The 14,919-nt window shown below is 48.6% G+C and overlaps 2 protein-coding genes across 3 annotated transcripts in view; one reads left to right on the top strand and one right to left on the bottom strand.

The window, feature by feature from the left end:
• Positions 1 to 10,306, top strand: part of SCAF4 (SR-related CTD associated factor 4) — a 31,012-nt gene extending 20,706 nt beyond the window's left edge. The window contains exons 14-20 of one of the 2 annotated variants that reach the window (XM_032678522.1): positions 270 to 383; positions 1,053 to 1,209; positions 1,442 to 1,596; positions 3,108 to 3,270; positions 3,383 to 3,463; positions 3,549 to 3,734; positions 8,082 to 10,306. In XM_032678522.1, the coding sequence (XP_032534413.1) occupies positions 270 to 383; positions 1,053 to 1,209; positions 1,442 to 1,596; positions 3,108 to 3,270; positions 3,383 to 3,463; positions 3,549 to 3,734; positions 8,082 to 8,923 (1,698 nt within the window). In that variant the 3' untranslated portion in view covers positions 8,924 to 10,306. The remainder of the gene's footprint in view (positions 1 to 269; positions 384 to 1,052; positions 1,210 to 1,441; positions 1,597 to 3,107; positions 3,271 to 3,382; positions 3,464 to 3,548; positions 3,735 to 8,081) is intronic. The other variant, XM_032678520.1, reaches the window with a different exon arrangement.
• A 795-nt stretch (positions 10,307 to 11,101) lies between these two features.
• SOD1 (superoxide dismutase 1) lies at positions 11,102 to 14,644 on the bottom strand. The gene is made up of 5 exons (XM_032678523.1): positions 14,519 to 14,644; positions 14,018 to 14,111; positions 13,534 to 13,603; positions 11,939 to 12,053; positions 11,102 to 11,593 (listed from the first exon to the last, which is right to left on the bottom strand). Exons 1-5 carry the CDS (start codon positions 14,591 to 14,593, stop codon positions 11,483 to 11,485), a joined length of 465 nt encoding a protein of 154 aa, XP_032534414.1. The 5' UTR covers positions 14,594 to 14,644; the 3' UTR covers positions 11,102 to 11,482.
• Between the last annotated feature and the right edge of the window lie 275 nt (positions 14,645 to 14,919).

Genomic DNA, 14,919 nt, shown 5'->3' with positions numbered 1-14,919 from the left:
GTTTGAAAAGATTAAATATTACAAGAGTCAGCCATATTTTAGAGTTTAAAGCTTTCCACATCAGAAGTTGTGAAGTTTTAGTTTATTAGAAATGTGTACTTCCTGAAGATAGTGGCTTTCTTGGCCTCTTAAATTACATTCCCTTCCATACTTCCATAGCCCCTTTTGGAACACCCTCTGATGTCCCAGCTTGCTATAACTGAACACTTGTGTGTTGTTCATTGCTTTTTTATTTGCAAAACCAATTTTGTTCCTTAAACCCCAACCAGATGATCCCCCCCAGAGGATGTGCCTACATTGTCATGGTGCACAGACAAGATGCCAACAGAGCCCTCCAGAAACTGAGCCGAGGGAACTTCAAAGTCAACCAGAAATCCATCAAGGTACTGCTTGGAAAATGTCAGGATTCTAAAGCTTCTGGAATTACTGTCATCCTTTCTCATCTGTGGTGGGCTTTTGAGTATTTGAGACTCTTATGTGTTCTGTAAATTTATGGGGATGGGCCACTTCTTGAGAATTATTCTTCCTGGTCTGTAATGGAGTTAGTGGAACTTGTATCAGTTTCCTCAAAAGATTGCCAGTAATTGTCTATTTGATCAATAAAAATGGTGCCCTTTTAGCCATTGCAGGGAACTGGAAGTGTGTTTTCTCATTGTTGGATATTTGTCTCATAAGAGTTTCATTACATACGATAATCCTATGAAGATACTAATAACTAAGGAAGGATGCATTAAATTAGTGAAGTTCTTCCTTCTGTAGAACATCATATTAGAGTCCTCCAAAGGGAACTGGAATTAATCTTAGTGGCTGGGGAATATGGGAAGAAACTGGCTTTATACATTTTTACAAATAGCGAGCAAGATTCAAGCCAAGGAAAAAGAACTAAGTCTGCTTTAAAAAAAACCAACTTACTTCAGAGGGTTGTAACTGTTTTAGTTACTATCTTTGCTTTTTAGCCCCAAATGATAATGCTGTTTTGTGAGAAGGAAACATGAAATGCATTAAAATGGAAGCATTTGCCTGACTTTACATGTATTTTCCCCCCCTCCAAGATTGCATGGGCTCTGAATAAAGGAATAAAGCCAGACTACAAGCAGTACTGGGATGTGGAATTAGGTGTGACTTACATACCGTGGGACAAAGTCAAACCTGAAGATCTTGAAAGCTTCTGTGAAGGGGGAATGCTGGACAATGAAACTCTTAGTCCAGGTACAGCAGTGCTGCATGTTCAGTTGTGTGCGGTTAGTGAAGCTTTATTTCAGGGTTGGGTCATTCTGTCCAGTTCTTTTAATTATTTCTTTTTATTATTGTCAGAAATATGTATAAATGCTTCTTATCTGAGTATTTTCTATTAGGTCCTTTTATAAACATCAGCAAACATGTTTCACCTTGCTGCTCCCTCTGAGCTGATCCTTGTCTGTTGGGATTTTGTGTTGTACAGAGTGGAAGGGAATCCCCAAGAAGTCTGAAAATGAAGTAGCTCAGAACGGAGGCGCAGAAGCTGCACACAATGAACCAGTGTCACCTATACCCAAAGCTTTACCTGTCCCTATCCCTGTCCCCATGCCTGCACCAATAACAGTACCTCCTCCACAGGTGAGAGTTGTTCCTCCTTTACTTGGGATAAAGAAACAAAAACTTACTTTAAATAATAATTCAGGGAGGAGATGCCATGAATGGTAACTCTGTTCTCTCAGTCACAGAGAAATTACTGCAGTAGAGGTTTTTTTTATTGATGGGCTGAATTGCATCTTCAGTTTGGTGATTGGCTTTTTCTTGTTTGTTTTCCTTATAATTTCCCCCTAAGATAAAGCTTTTCTATTGATAGATATACCCTGTTACTTTAATATCAGTAGTTTCTCATTGCTTTTAAAATAGTAGTATCCCTTCTCCCAGATGGGAGGGAGTATGAATAAAACTGTCTTGCATCTTGAGAAAGTGTGATTTATGAACTACAATGTGGCAAGCACTCACAGAAGATCAAGAACTCAAACTTATAACTTCAGAAAGTTTAGTAGCCATTAACTGTATTAAACAGCAGTGATTTTGCTTATTTTCCTTAAATCCATGCTGAAAAAGGAAGTGTCAAGAACGAGCTTCTGCTGCAGGATTCCCACGACTGATTCTTTTCTCACTTCCGGACCTTCCCTTCCCTTGTGCTTTCTCCTCCCTTTCTCCATTCCAGTCTCCTCCTTAGTAAACAATTCTCCCTCTAGTTATGTTTTCCATGTTGATCCCAGTTTGCTGCATCCCTCCTCAGATTTGCTATTTCTAATATCATCATTTTGATTATCAAACTGTAATAGCACAGGTTTAGTGTGCCTGGGCTGAGTAACGCTGGTAAGGAACCTGAAGCAGGTTCTTTCAGTCCTGAGAATAAACCAGCAAAAGCTTTTCCTTCTTTCCTCTAGAAATAAAAAGTTATGAGGGGTCTTGGTGTTCTGAAATGTTGCTGGTCATGGAGGTGGTCAGTTGTGGTCACTTGGGCACACAGCTCTTCTTTGCTTTATTAAATCCATTCTAAGTGCAGAGCATGTTTTTGATTGGATTTTTTTTCCTTTTGATTCCCACACATTTAGTGTAGTTTCTGTAATAAGCTCATAAATATGAGACTAAGGACCAACTTAATTTAAATCAGAGCTAATTTAAATTCAGAGCTTGATATAAATCAGAATTAAAGAGAAAAAAAAAGGAAAAAATCACTATATTATAGTGTATAAACTCAGGTAGTAAGAAGGAAACAAGCAAAGGTTTTTAGTTGCTCCAAAGTCATGTGCATTGCATTGTATCCTCCTGGATGGAAATGAATCCCAGCCACTGTGTGAAAGGTGTGTGGAGGTGAGCCACCAACATACATTAAAACCCATTTACCACAGAGAAGAATTTTTCTCTAATTATAAAGGCAAACAAGATTGGTGTTGATCTTGTGAGTGGTAGGAGTTCTTTGAGTGCTAATTAGGTCTCTTACACAAGCCTCACTTGCTGCAGAGCAATTTTAGGTTGTTTAAATGTTCCTGTTGTGCTGGGCAAAGCAGAGATCCCAGTGGGACAAGGAGTCACCCGGTCAGTCTTGGGGTAACACGTTTTTCCCCTTCCTTTTTCCTTAGGTTCCGCCACATCCCTCTGGGCCTCCTGTGGTTGGTGCACTCCAACCACCTGCTTTCACAGCCCCTTTAGGAATCCCCCCTCCTGGATTTGCTCCCGGGGTGCCGCCCCCGCCGCCGCCCCCGTTCTTACGGCCTGGATTCAACCCTCTGCATTTACCCCCAGGTATGTGGAGGGTGCTTCATTCACCCTGTGCTCTGCTGTCCCCAGAGCACAGACCCAGCTGCACTGGAGTGTTGTGCCAAAGGGGCACTCAGGGGGCATCTGTATTTTGTAGGCTTCCTTCCTCCGGGGCCACCACCACCTATAACCCCTCCGGTCTCTGTCCCGCACACTCCGGCAGTGAACATCCCAAACTGTAAGTGTTGGAGCCCTGGGGGAGGCAGAGGTCGTGCAGCAGGAATTGCTGCTGGTGGTTAATGTGTCCATGCCTTGTTCCTCAGCTACAGCGACGGGTGGGAGTGAGGACACTACAAAGGAGTCGTCTGTAGGAAATCCCATCCCAGTAGTTTCTGGAGGCCGAGGGAATGCTGAAACCACCGATAGTTCCAAAATCTATGGGACTGTTCCACCTCCTGTAGCACCTACTAATGTCCCTGCTCCTGTCACCCAGACTGTCCCACTCCTTGGTAAGTGCTCTCTTGTGTAAGTTCTGCACTTCGTTGTTCCCTGAATTTAAAATACCATTTTGATTTTGCTGCTGACTTAGACTCCAGGGGAAAGGAAGCACGTTTTTCTCAACTTCTTGAAACTTCTGCCCTTCTCTTGGCTTAGAAATCACTTTTAGAGGCTTGATTTTGCACGGAAGAAGCAGTTTCATTTATTATTGAAGATATTTTCTGAAGAAACAAAGCTGTAATGTTTAAGTTACAAATTAAAATGCTGTCTACTTTTAGCAAGTGGATGTTTATATAGGATAGAAAATGAACTTTAAACAACACATCTGACATATGAACCGGGTTTTAGACTCAACCATTACATGTATAAAATTAACTTATTAACTATTTTAGTGTATTTTTTTAAATCTGTGAGGATGTGGCACATACTTTTTATATATGGAATAAATTGTTTTAGTAAAACAGAAAGCCAAAAGCTTTTATTGAGCCCTGCAGTATTACAGGTTTGGAAACCTTTGTAGGAATATATTATTAAATTGCCAAATGGTATTTTGACTACAAAACCAAGGTAGCTTGGGTATGTTGCATAAATTACTTTTCCCAATATGGTACAAACCTGGTCAGATTTTGAAAGGGAGTATGAACTGTTTAATGGTACAGAGCTCTGCTAAATGTTTACTTTAGGGTGGCCTTTGATGGGCCAGTGTCAAGAATTGCCTCAGAAGACTTGTTACCTATGTATTTAAGTGAGATTATTGCATTTATAGGATGACCTCTAAATGACAGCTTAACAAATGAATGAAAAAGTTAATTTTGTGTCAGTGGGTTTCTGCCCAGAGCTTTACAATGTACACAGCAACTCACACCTTCATGGTGAATTGCACTTTTTGTGATGGCAGCACAGCACTACCAGAATTTTGGAGTTTTATGGGACTGTCTTGTACAGCAGAACCTGAATTTCTTATTCCAAGCCTGTGGAATGTATGAAGTTCCTCTGCCCTTTGCTGTAGCGCTGCACATACAACCTGAAGGTTGAATTAAATTAGACACCCACATCAGTTCCTTGGGCAGCAGCTGCTTTTTATTCTTACAAATCCCAGGAAGCTGAATTTGAGAAATCTGGAAGTCAAGAACTTGCCTTTGTTTTTTTTGTGAACTTGTTCTCTGAGTGGTTGAGGCAGGTAAAGTGCATGTGATCAGTGTGACTTCTCTCAAGGTTCAGGCTCAGGTTTTCTGAGCTCACAGAGCAGGGCTGGAGTAGTGGCTGAGATCTGTGCGTTTGCTTAAGCAGTAGCACTGGATGTTGATGGGTGTCTTATTTCAAGAAGTTATTTATAATCAAGGGGTTACATAAAACCCTTCCATCCTGATGTTCTGGAGTTGTGGGGACTGCTCACAGTCTGATACAAGATACAAGGAAACCAGAAGAAACATTATAATGTGATGTGATTTAAGATAAAAGATTAATATCAGCTATCTTGGCTTTTTCAAACCACTCAGTAAGTTGGCACAAATTAAACTCTCCTTAAAAGCACTTTGATTCACTCCTGCATTGAATGGATGCGTGGATGACCTGCAGCAGGCCAAGCTCAAGGGATGGAGGTGGCTGGGAAGAGACTGTCAGAGAGATCTAAACTTCTCCTTGCTTGGGATCACCTTCTGTAACCTGTACAACACACGGGAGCTCTCTAATAACTTTTATAACTCCAGAATGAAGCTTCTTTCTGTTCAGTTTTTATATGGAAGACATGTTACAAAGTAATTCTAAATGGATTAACATTTCATACAATTTTCTCTTGTAAGTTCTGTCTCATCTCCACTGATTTCCTTTGTGCCTCCAATATAATTCCTTCATCACTTCCAGCAAGGACATGGTTGTGCTTCAGGGGAGTGATCCCTTGTGGACATTGGGTCTGGATTTTTTTGTGCCTTTTTCTAAAAAGCACCCTCAGGTTGTAATTTAGTTTGTCCTTGATCACACTCGCTGCTGTTACACCTCCCTGTTGTTTATCAGAACAACACACTCCAGGCTGTGATGGCTCAGGGAGTGAGCACTCAGGGAATTTTCAATGACCTGCAGAACAGGTATTTTTAGGCTCCTTTTACATGTCCCTGTTGCAGGAAACAACAGCTTTTAAATCCTTTTGGAGTGGATAACGTGTTCTTAGTGCTGAGCAAATGTTTTAACTTGGGCCAGGAACAAACTGCAGATGCAGTGTTTGGAATATTCAGATTCTGTGATCCGGGTGAAATACAACCTATTGCAGTTTGTAGGGTCTTTTTACCCAAATTCCTATCAGGATAATGACATGTAATCAAAGCTTAGTTATCCTGGAGTTCCCACCGAACTTGGCATTCATTTCCTGGTAGTGTAAGCTCAGTCATTAAGTCTTTGCTCCCTTGCTGGCTTGTTCTCAAGTGATTTTTGTAATCTGCATTAAATCATAAAACAGATACAACATCCTCTGAGCCCCTCTGAGTGTGGCTGTTACAGAGTGTTGGGATTGATGGTGAGTTATTTCAGCTGTGACTCTGCAACCTCCCTCTGGTTTGGGATGGGTTTTCCTACCTCAGTCCTGCCCCCTCCTGAGCAAACACAGTGCAAGGTCTGAGGGCCTGTAACTGGGCAGCACCAGTGACAGTTCTAAATAACGTGAGTTGTGAAGGCAGTGTGTGGTTTTACACATCCAAAACAACACAGAAGAGCAGGTAAAAGGGATGAGGTTTCTGTCTTGACTACGAGAAGCTGGTCAGTAAATCACCTCAGGGTCTCTCTCAGGGCTCAAGGAGTTCTTACCCAGTGTGGGAAACCAATGTTACTTACTGCCTTTCTCTGCATGACACAACAAAGGGCTTTAAATCTTCTCAGACCTGTCACCACGTGCGTCTGTACCATGAATTTTCCTGAGCATTTTCAGTAAACAAGGGTGTGTTTCTGGACAGCTCTGCAAGTTTTTAATTGGTGAGGAAACTCTGATTGTGCTTCTACAGCTGCTTTAGCCTTGATATTGAAGGGGGCTGATATTCAAAGAGTGTTCAGAGTGAAAGGGGGGGAGTTCCAGGTACCATTATGCTGCTTCAGTGCTGCAGTTTGTGGAGAAATTAAATTACTTGTACTTATTAAATGTGAAACTTTTCTCTCTTGCCTCATGTTCATGCTGTTGTAGCCTATGTCTGCTCTGCTGCTTCTAAGCAGAAGCATTGGCTTGTCCTCTTCAGCTCAGTAGTTCTCAGTTATTCTGTTCTGCCTTATTTTTAATCTTCTGTGGCAGATCAAAAGATGGGTTTTTTTCAACAAGAACATCCCCAAACCTTAGAATTCCTGGGAGACATCATTAGCCCTGTGTCTTGGCTTGTCAGATCCACAGTTCTGTCATGGGAGGAGTTTCAGCTCAGTGATTACAGATCTGGTGATGAATGGGAGGAGGGAGGGCTCTGCATTTTAGCGTTAAAAAGAAAGGAGGGAAAGTGCAGTTTTCACTGCTGGCACTGCCAAGTCTCTTAATTCCAGCATTACTTTCCACAGCTATTCCACATTCTGGTTCTACCAGGGCAGGAGCTACAAAAGTTGGCGTAACATCTGTTTTTAACTTTCATTTTTATTCATATATGTGAAAACATTACAGTCCCAACAGATTGATACAGGAACACCGCACACCCCAGGCAGGGACCGTGTTTGCAGGGCAGGAGCACATGGAGCAGGAAGGTGCAGTGTGAGGGCTCATGGGACAGTGTGTTCCTGGCTCAGCCTCAAGGAGGCTCCTGTCCACCCTGGGAAGGCCTCAGGTGGAGCTCAGAATTCCTCCCTCCTCCTCCATTCTGGCTCCTCCTGTTGGTGTCAGCAAGCTTTAGGCTGAGCTTTCTCCAACAAGATGTTTGGAGAGGGTAATTTTTTTTCCTCTTGTGAAGAACGTGCTAAAAACAAAAGAGTCCAGGAATTAAAACAGAAAACTATGTTGGCTGTGTACTGTAAAGGATGAAGGATTGTATTTTGAAAAAAAGAATCTAGAAATTACCTGTTGCATTTCCTTTTATATATTATAATATATATATTTTGTACCAGGAAGGGGCTCTGGCTGCAGTCAGAGGAGTTGAGAGGCTGAGCTGGGGCTGTGGGGGGGCTCTGACCTGCAGCAGGGCAAAGGAGGCCTTTGGGATCAGGGATGAGTTCCTGCCATTGCCGCATCTTCCCTTCAGCAGCACACAGAGGTGTGTTTGCACCTGGGCGGCGCAGGAAGCTCCGCTCCAAGTTCTCGTGCGCTCTTTTGCTGGGATAACTGCACAGTGGCTTTTGAGCTGTGGAAATGCCTTGTGTTCTCTGCTGCCAGGCTCTGACTGTCCCTTGTGTGTTCCTTGCAGGCACCCAGGGTGTGGCACCGCCCCCTCCAGCCCCCGTGGTCGGGCTCCAGACTCCATCCACCGGGCTCCTGGGCGCCCGGCCCGGGCTCATCCCGCTCCAGCGGCCGCCGGGAATGCCGCCCCCGCCGCTACCGCGCTTCCCGCTGATGCCGCCGCGCCACATGCCCCCCCACATGATGCACAGGGGGCCCCCGCCAGGGCCGGGGGGCTTTGGGATGCCTCCCCCCCACGGAATGAAAACCCCCTTCCCCCCGCCGGGGCACTTTGTGAGGCCCGGGGGGGTCCCGGGCAGCGGGGGCCCGGGCGGACCCGAGGAGAACAGGGACGGGCGCCAGTTCAGGAATGACAGGCAGACGTTCACCCCCAACAGAGACCAGGAGAGGTTCGGAAGGAGGTCGTTTGGGAACCGGGTAGAAAACGAGCGCGAGCGCTACGGGAACCGCGGGGACGACCGGGAGCACGAGCGCCTCGGGAACCGCGAGCGGCGCGACTGGGGCCGGCGCAGCCCCGAGCGCGACAGGCACAGGGACTCGGAGGACAGGAACAGGCGCTCCAGCGGCCACCGAGACAGGGAGAGGGATTCCAGAGACCGGGAGTCGCGCAGAGACAAGGAAGAAGGCCGTGGCAAGGAAAAGCCGGAGGTGACAGACAGGGCGGAGGGCGACAAAAACCACGAGTCCCACGGCGGCAAAGCGGCCGACGCAGACATTGTTTCAGAACTCGCGGCGGGAGAGTCCGAACCTGCGGGTGCGAAACCTGCGGAAGAGTCGGCACCCGAGGCTACCTCATCCCTGGAACAGGCGGACAAGGACACGGGCTCCGTGGCGGAGGCTCCGCGCTGAGCCTGGGCCCTGCCGAGCCTGGGTCGGAGTGTCGAGCTTTAGTTGTACAGTGCTGTAAATCTGCTGCCGCCCCCGGCCCTGCCCAGCGCAGGGGCCCCGCCAGCAATTTGATTGCTTCCCCTCCTATTTAAAAATAGCCACAGCATAACATAAATACTGAAGAGATGATTAAATATTACCCGTTTTTGCTGTAACTTTTTTAAAGTTTTGACTTTAAAAAGTTTACGAATCAGAAGTAGAAGTGCTTTCTATTTTGTTTTTAATTTAAGAAAAAGGTAACGGTGAAAGCTCCTCAAAAACAATAGGGATGTGTTTTTAATAAACTCTATTTTCGTAACAAACTTTTAACGTGTGCTATTCTTCCTACGCTGCACTGAAGTGGAAAAGGAGTGTTCAACAACCTAAAGTTGGAACTGTTCATGCTGTACTGGAGTCTAAATTAGACTGGTTTGGTTGTTTGTGAAAGGAAATCCATCTGATTGTGTAGCGATTCACAGAAGCGAGTTTTTATTTGTAACAGTCCTCTGGAGTTTTAGATTGCTGCATTTTAATGAGATACTTGACTACCTTGGGTAAAAGTTAGTTTTGAGATGTTAATTGCAGAGTTAATTGTTTAGTGTTTGTTTGCAATGCAGTCCATTCTTTGCTTTATTTTTTATTTCCTCCCCCTCGATTGGTTCTGTGGTTCCTGCTGCCCTTGATTTGCCTTTTTTTAAGAAGTGACACCTTCAGGCACATCTGCTCTGCTGTTCCAAGGTGTGTGCTGGGCTTTTCTGCCTGTCAGCCACTGATGCTGCTGGAAAGTGAGATCTCAGAGGCACCACAACCTGCTGTAAATTGCCAACCTGGTTCTTGAAGTGGAGCTGGGACAAGGATTCTGCTGCTTCCTCTGGGATCGGGGCCGCTCTGGTGGGAACACCGGCTCCTCCTTACCCTGCCAGAGGTAGGTTGTGCCCCCCCTGGTGCTGTGCCTCTGGGCTGGATGTTTCCTGGTGTTCCTGGAGTTCTGCCACCTCCTCTCCATAGCACTTCCATGGTTGTGTCAGATTGGATGAGGACAGTTTCCCGGTGGCCAATCCCTTGGGCACAGACAGTTTGGGAAGTCCTGCCCCTCCAGAAGCACCATAGGAAATGTGTTTGAATCCTGTGCATATTTAATGGATTTTTTTTTTTTCCTTTCTATAGGTGTGTTCTACCTTTAAAGTTGGGTTTTTCCCCAAGGAAAGGGCAGCTGCTTCCTTAGTCCTTTTTCTCAGCTGCCCTGTGGAATTGTCTCTAGGGGAGGGAGGGATGGGAGAGCCAGTGTGGAGCTCTGGATGGGGGAGAGGACATCTATTTTTATGTTCTTGCAATAGCAGAATAAAGAGAGAAAGAACCTGTTTACACATTGCAGTGAACTTAACTTCCATGTGTTAAAACTCGTGTCCTCACTGGTTGTTTCCTGCCAGGCCTGTGGGACATTCCTGTGTCAGGAGAACACCAGACACTGAGGTCTGAGCCTTGGAAAAAGCTGTCTCAGCTCTGTAAGGAGGGAGGGTTTGTCTCAGTGCATTGAAGAGCTGGAGACAAGAATGAAAGGGGCAGAGGCTGCTCTGTTCACATAAACCCCACCTCACCTTCTCTCCCTTTCCCTCAGTAGGGAGCTGAAAGCAGAGCCTAGGAAACCTGTGGAGCAATTCCTTACTGCCTTCTGCAGCAGTGCCTGTGGAATAACCTCACAGTGACCCTCTGGAAGAGGCACAGGCAGGTGAAGACTCACACAATTGTCTGGCACCAGCAGGCAATGTAAGTTTAAAGTATTTTTACAGTATTCCTGCTCTACTCCCAAGGTCCTTTTGTAACATTCCTCAGTGGAATGGGGTTATCTAGAACTGCAACCTGCTACTTCCATCAATATTCTTATGTACACGATAAAGGCACACTGATACAGGTCCTCATTAAAATGATTAATTTCCTCTGTTAAGAGAGACTCTGAAATGTTTCAGAGGGGCACCCAAAAACGTGATGTAAGCTGGCACTGGCACACAGTGGTTACTCCTGGCTGGTCCTGGGATACCACCTGGAAGCAACTTGCTGGATGCACTTTAACCACCCACCTGCTGGAGCCCAGGCCCCCTTTCTTTTCCCAGCAGGTGCAGGTTTGGGGGTGTTCCCTGTTTACAGACAGCCAGACCCAGGTGTATCTGCCCAGAACATTTATTACACAGGCTGGAGATCTACAAGTGCTGCACCTTCACCAGGAAGCAGCCCTGACACCCCCAGGGCTGCTGCTCTTTGCCAGGGTCTGGGATGTGAGCACTGCCCCCATCCTCCCTGGCACACAGCAGGGATTTGCTCCAGTGAGGGATGCGACAGGGAATGGTGCAGGTGTGTGAGCAGAGACCACAGAGCTGTTCCATGAGGGACACTTTAATTGCCATGTACATCATACAAAACGCCGTCAGTCTCAGCGGTTTAAGCGCTGCTCGGGATGCAGAGGAGCAGGAGATTAGTGACAAATCTTGGGCTTGCACGAGGAAGGGCAAGAGCAGCAATGGAGCAGCACTGCAGGTGCCACACTTAGCTCTTGGCGATCCCAATCACTCCGCAGGCCAGGCGGGGCCCCGCGTTCCCCGTCAGCTTGCTCTCGTTGTCCCCCCCTCTGCCCAGGTCGTCCCGCTTCTCGTGGACCTAAAAGAGAACTTGTGTTACTGCAGATCCCAATCCCCACATTCCACTGCTCCCAGCAGGGTCTCATACCACACACTAACTGCACAATGTCAAACCCATATCCCTGCTAAGAACTCCCAACTGGACTTTCCTTCCAGTGTCCTCAGGTGCCTGTTACCACACCTTCCAGTGACAGCATCTGTGCCAATTCCCTCCAGAGACCAGTTCCTTCAGTCACCCACAGCTGGAAGGGGCAAAGTTAAAGGGAGAGGGACATCCCTGGAAGGCCAGCAGGAAACTGGGATCTCACTAACCCCCAGAGAGCCCTCTGTGCCCCTCCAGCAGCACCGGGCCCCCCACACTCACCACCATGGTGCGGCCGATGATGCAGTGAGGGCCACTGAGAGAAATGACGGAATCCTGGATCTCCACCTCGGCCACTCCTCCCTTAGCAGTCACATTGCCCAGGTCTCCCACGTGCCTGCACAAGAACACACGCAGACTCAGGAAAGGGGCTTGGATTGAAAGCTCTGCCAAGGGAAGGCCGGGACTTTGTGTTGTTACTACACTCAGGCCACATGTGTCCAGAATCCCCCCCCTCCATGCCAATGGCATCACCCTCTCTGTCCACAGGCTCTCAAATTCCACAGATTAACTTTTCCTGCACAGACCAGGTTTGGTGGAACACTGCCACTGTTCCTAAGAGCTCTTAATGCCCATCGCAGATCAGCTATTCCACAGGCTTTAGGTTTAAATAGGATTAGGAAGAGCAGTTTGTCAGGAAACAGGTCAAAGGGGACACAGGAGGTGCTCAGTTCCAGCCAGAAGTAGGGATGATGAATCCAGCTTGGCATTGCCCCATCACTTGGCATCCTGCTCTCCCACACAGCTTATATCACAGCTCCATCTCTGCCTGGGCTTCCTAGAGAACTGTGCCTCGAGCAGTGGAGTTTTCATGGGACTTCTGGGCATTCCAGGATGCTGTTATGTCCTGCACACCTGCCCCAAACAAAACACTCAGAATACAGCTGATCATGTTCTGCCAGACTCAGAACCTGGAATACCAACACATTCCTGAAACATTCCGTGCAGCAGCTTCTTGCACAGCACAAACTCCACATTTTTAACCAAGTCCTATAAAATCAGGTCAAGGGCAGCTTTCCCTTTAGGAATTTGCTTGATTTAAGCTTCCAGGAAGCTTCAGTCCAGTTGTTTCAACTGGACACTCATAAAAGTCTTTGCACCCTCCTAAGGGATCCTGCTGTGCCCTGGTGGGAGCAGGCAGGGCACAGCAGGAGCAGGATTTGCCAAAACCAAGCCTGCCAAAGCCTCAATGTCCATGCAGTCCCAACCTTTAGCCCTGAGCAGTGGCTGCCAGGACCTGACACACCATTTCATGCTGTGTCATGCAGGAGCTGGCCCACAGCCAGCTCCCAGCTCCGCCTGGCCGGCAGCGATCCATCACCCAGGTGGGATTCATCAGCCACACAGGGAGCACTCACAGACAGAACCCAGGTTGGTCCCGATGCCAGGCTGGTTCTAATGCTATCCCAGACCCTCTCTGTGCAAGGCCAGGCTTTAGGTTTAAACCCGCTCCCAGCTCTGCTACCCTGCAGCTCCTGTGCTGCCCCAGCAAGCACAGTCACACCAGCTCCTCAGGTGTCCAAGGGCTCCCAAGGGGAACTGGACTGTTGGAACTGCTCACAGGGGAGGAACAAGGTCTCCCATCCTACTGAAGCACAGAGATACCCAGCAGGAGCACAGGCCCTCACTGTCTCCTCCTCCCAAGCCACAACAAAGCCAGTGGCACATCCCAAAGATGATATTTTACCCCACACTCAGGGAGCCCACGAGTCAAACAAACTGCTGTACAGTGAGCACAGTCCCGGTGAGGTGACCTTACACATCCTGCAGGATTACCAGGGCATCCCTGGGCTGTCCCCGCCCAGCCCTGCACTCACCTCTCGGCGTCGCTGGGGGCCCCGTGCTGTTTGCGCTCTGGGTTGAAGTGGGGGCCGGCACTGGTGCACCCTGGAACACAGCACAGGGATCCGTCAGGGCAAACCTGCTGCTCCCAGGGACCCATCAGGAAGTAGCTGCTCTCCTGTTGCGTGTCCCACTAATCCTCTGGGTGTAAATCACCCACTGCAGACTTAGAAGTCCAATTAAGTACAACTGCTCATTCCAGAGCTCCCTGGGCTCACCTGGGAGCTTTCTTATTTCTTAACACTGGAGTATCCAACCCTCCAGGCGATTGCTTGGGATGGCAGACCTTGACCACCAGCCTCAACACGTTCAGAGTATTACACAGGGAGCACTTCCTTGGGAAACGCCATACATTTCTTAACACAGATTTGCAGCTGCCAGACCCAAGTCCTGCTGCAACACTGCAGGAAGCTCTTTGAAGCTGAGCACCCACACTCCAGCCGTGGATTGACACCTTACCGTTCGTGTTGTCCCCGAATTCATGGACGTGGAAGCCGTGCTCTCCATCAGCCAATCCAGTGATTTTTCCAGTAACTTTCACCGGTCCATCACCCTTGAAAGGAAAGGATTTATCATCACCACAAGGACTTTGGCATTACATGGCTCTGTGTCAAGCCAAGGTGACAGGAAGCCCTGCAGGCTCCTCCACAAGCCCAGCACCGCCTTGCGCAGAGCGTTTGAATTTATTTATCCACCTCTAATGCAGCCTTCCCGTTATTTATCACCGAGCACAAGCGGTGCCCGTTATCTGGCCGTGCCTTCCAGAACGATCCCGTGCGTCCACTGGGAAGCGCAGATGACCCCGCAGCCGCTCCCCCGCCTCCCAGAGGCGACGGCGCAGCTCCCAAGGGCCGCGGCCATTTGGAACCGCAGCTCCCGCCGGCCCCCGGGGGGCGGACAGAGCCGCAGGCAGTGTCTCAGCCTCCCAGGGGGAGGCTTGGTGTCCGCGCCGTCCCTCACCTGCTGCTCGAAGTGGATGACGCCCTGCACGGGCCCCTCTCCGCGCATCACGCACACGGCCCGCGCCGCCGCCATCTTGGTCCGCTCAGCCCCCGCCCGCAGCGCCCGCGGACTGCGGACACGCCCCCCCGCGCTCCCCTTATATAGGCCGGGCCGGCGGCGGGCGGCCAATCGCGCCGCGCGCCTAGCGCGGCCCGGCCAATCGCGGCAGGGGAACGGCGGGGGCTCGCGGCGGCGCGCGCGGGGGACGGCGGCGCCCCCTGTTGGCGAGAAGGGACCGGGATCGGGACCGGGATCGGGACCGGGATCGGGACCGGGATCGGGACCGGGATCGGGACCGGGATCGGGACCGGGATCGGGACCGGGATCGGGACGGACGCGGCTCCCGTCCCAAACTCGAA

This window comes from Chiroxiphia lanceolata, chromosome 2 (assembly GCF_009829145.1).
Source record: "Chiroxiphia lanceolata isolate bChiLan1 chromosome 2, bChiLan1.pri, whole genome shotgun sequence".
Taxonomy (NCBI): domain Eukaryota; kingdom Metazoa; phylum Chordata; class Aves; order Passeriformes; family Pipridae; genus Chiroxiphia; species Chiroxiphia lanceolata.
Note: the sequence above shows the minus strand (reverse complement) of the source record. Positions and strands in the feature narration are given on the sequence as shown.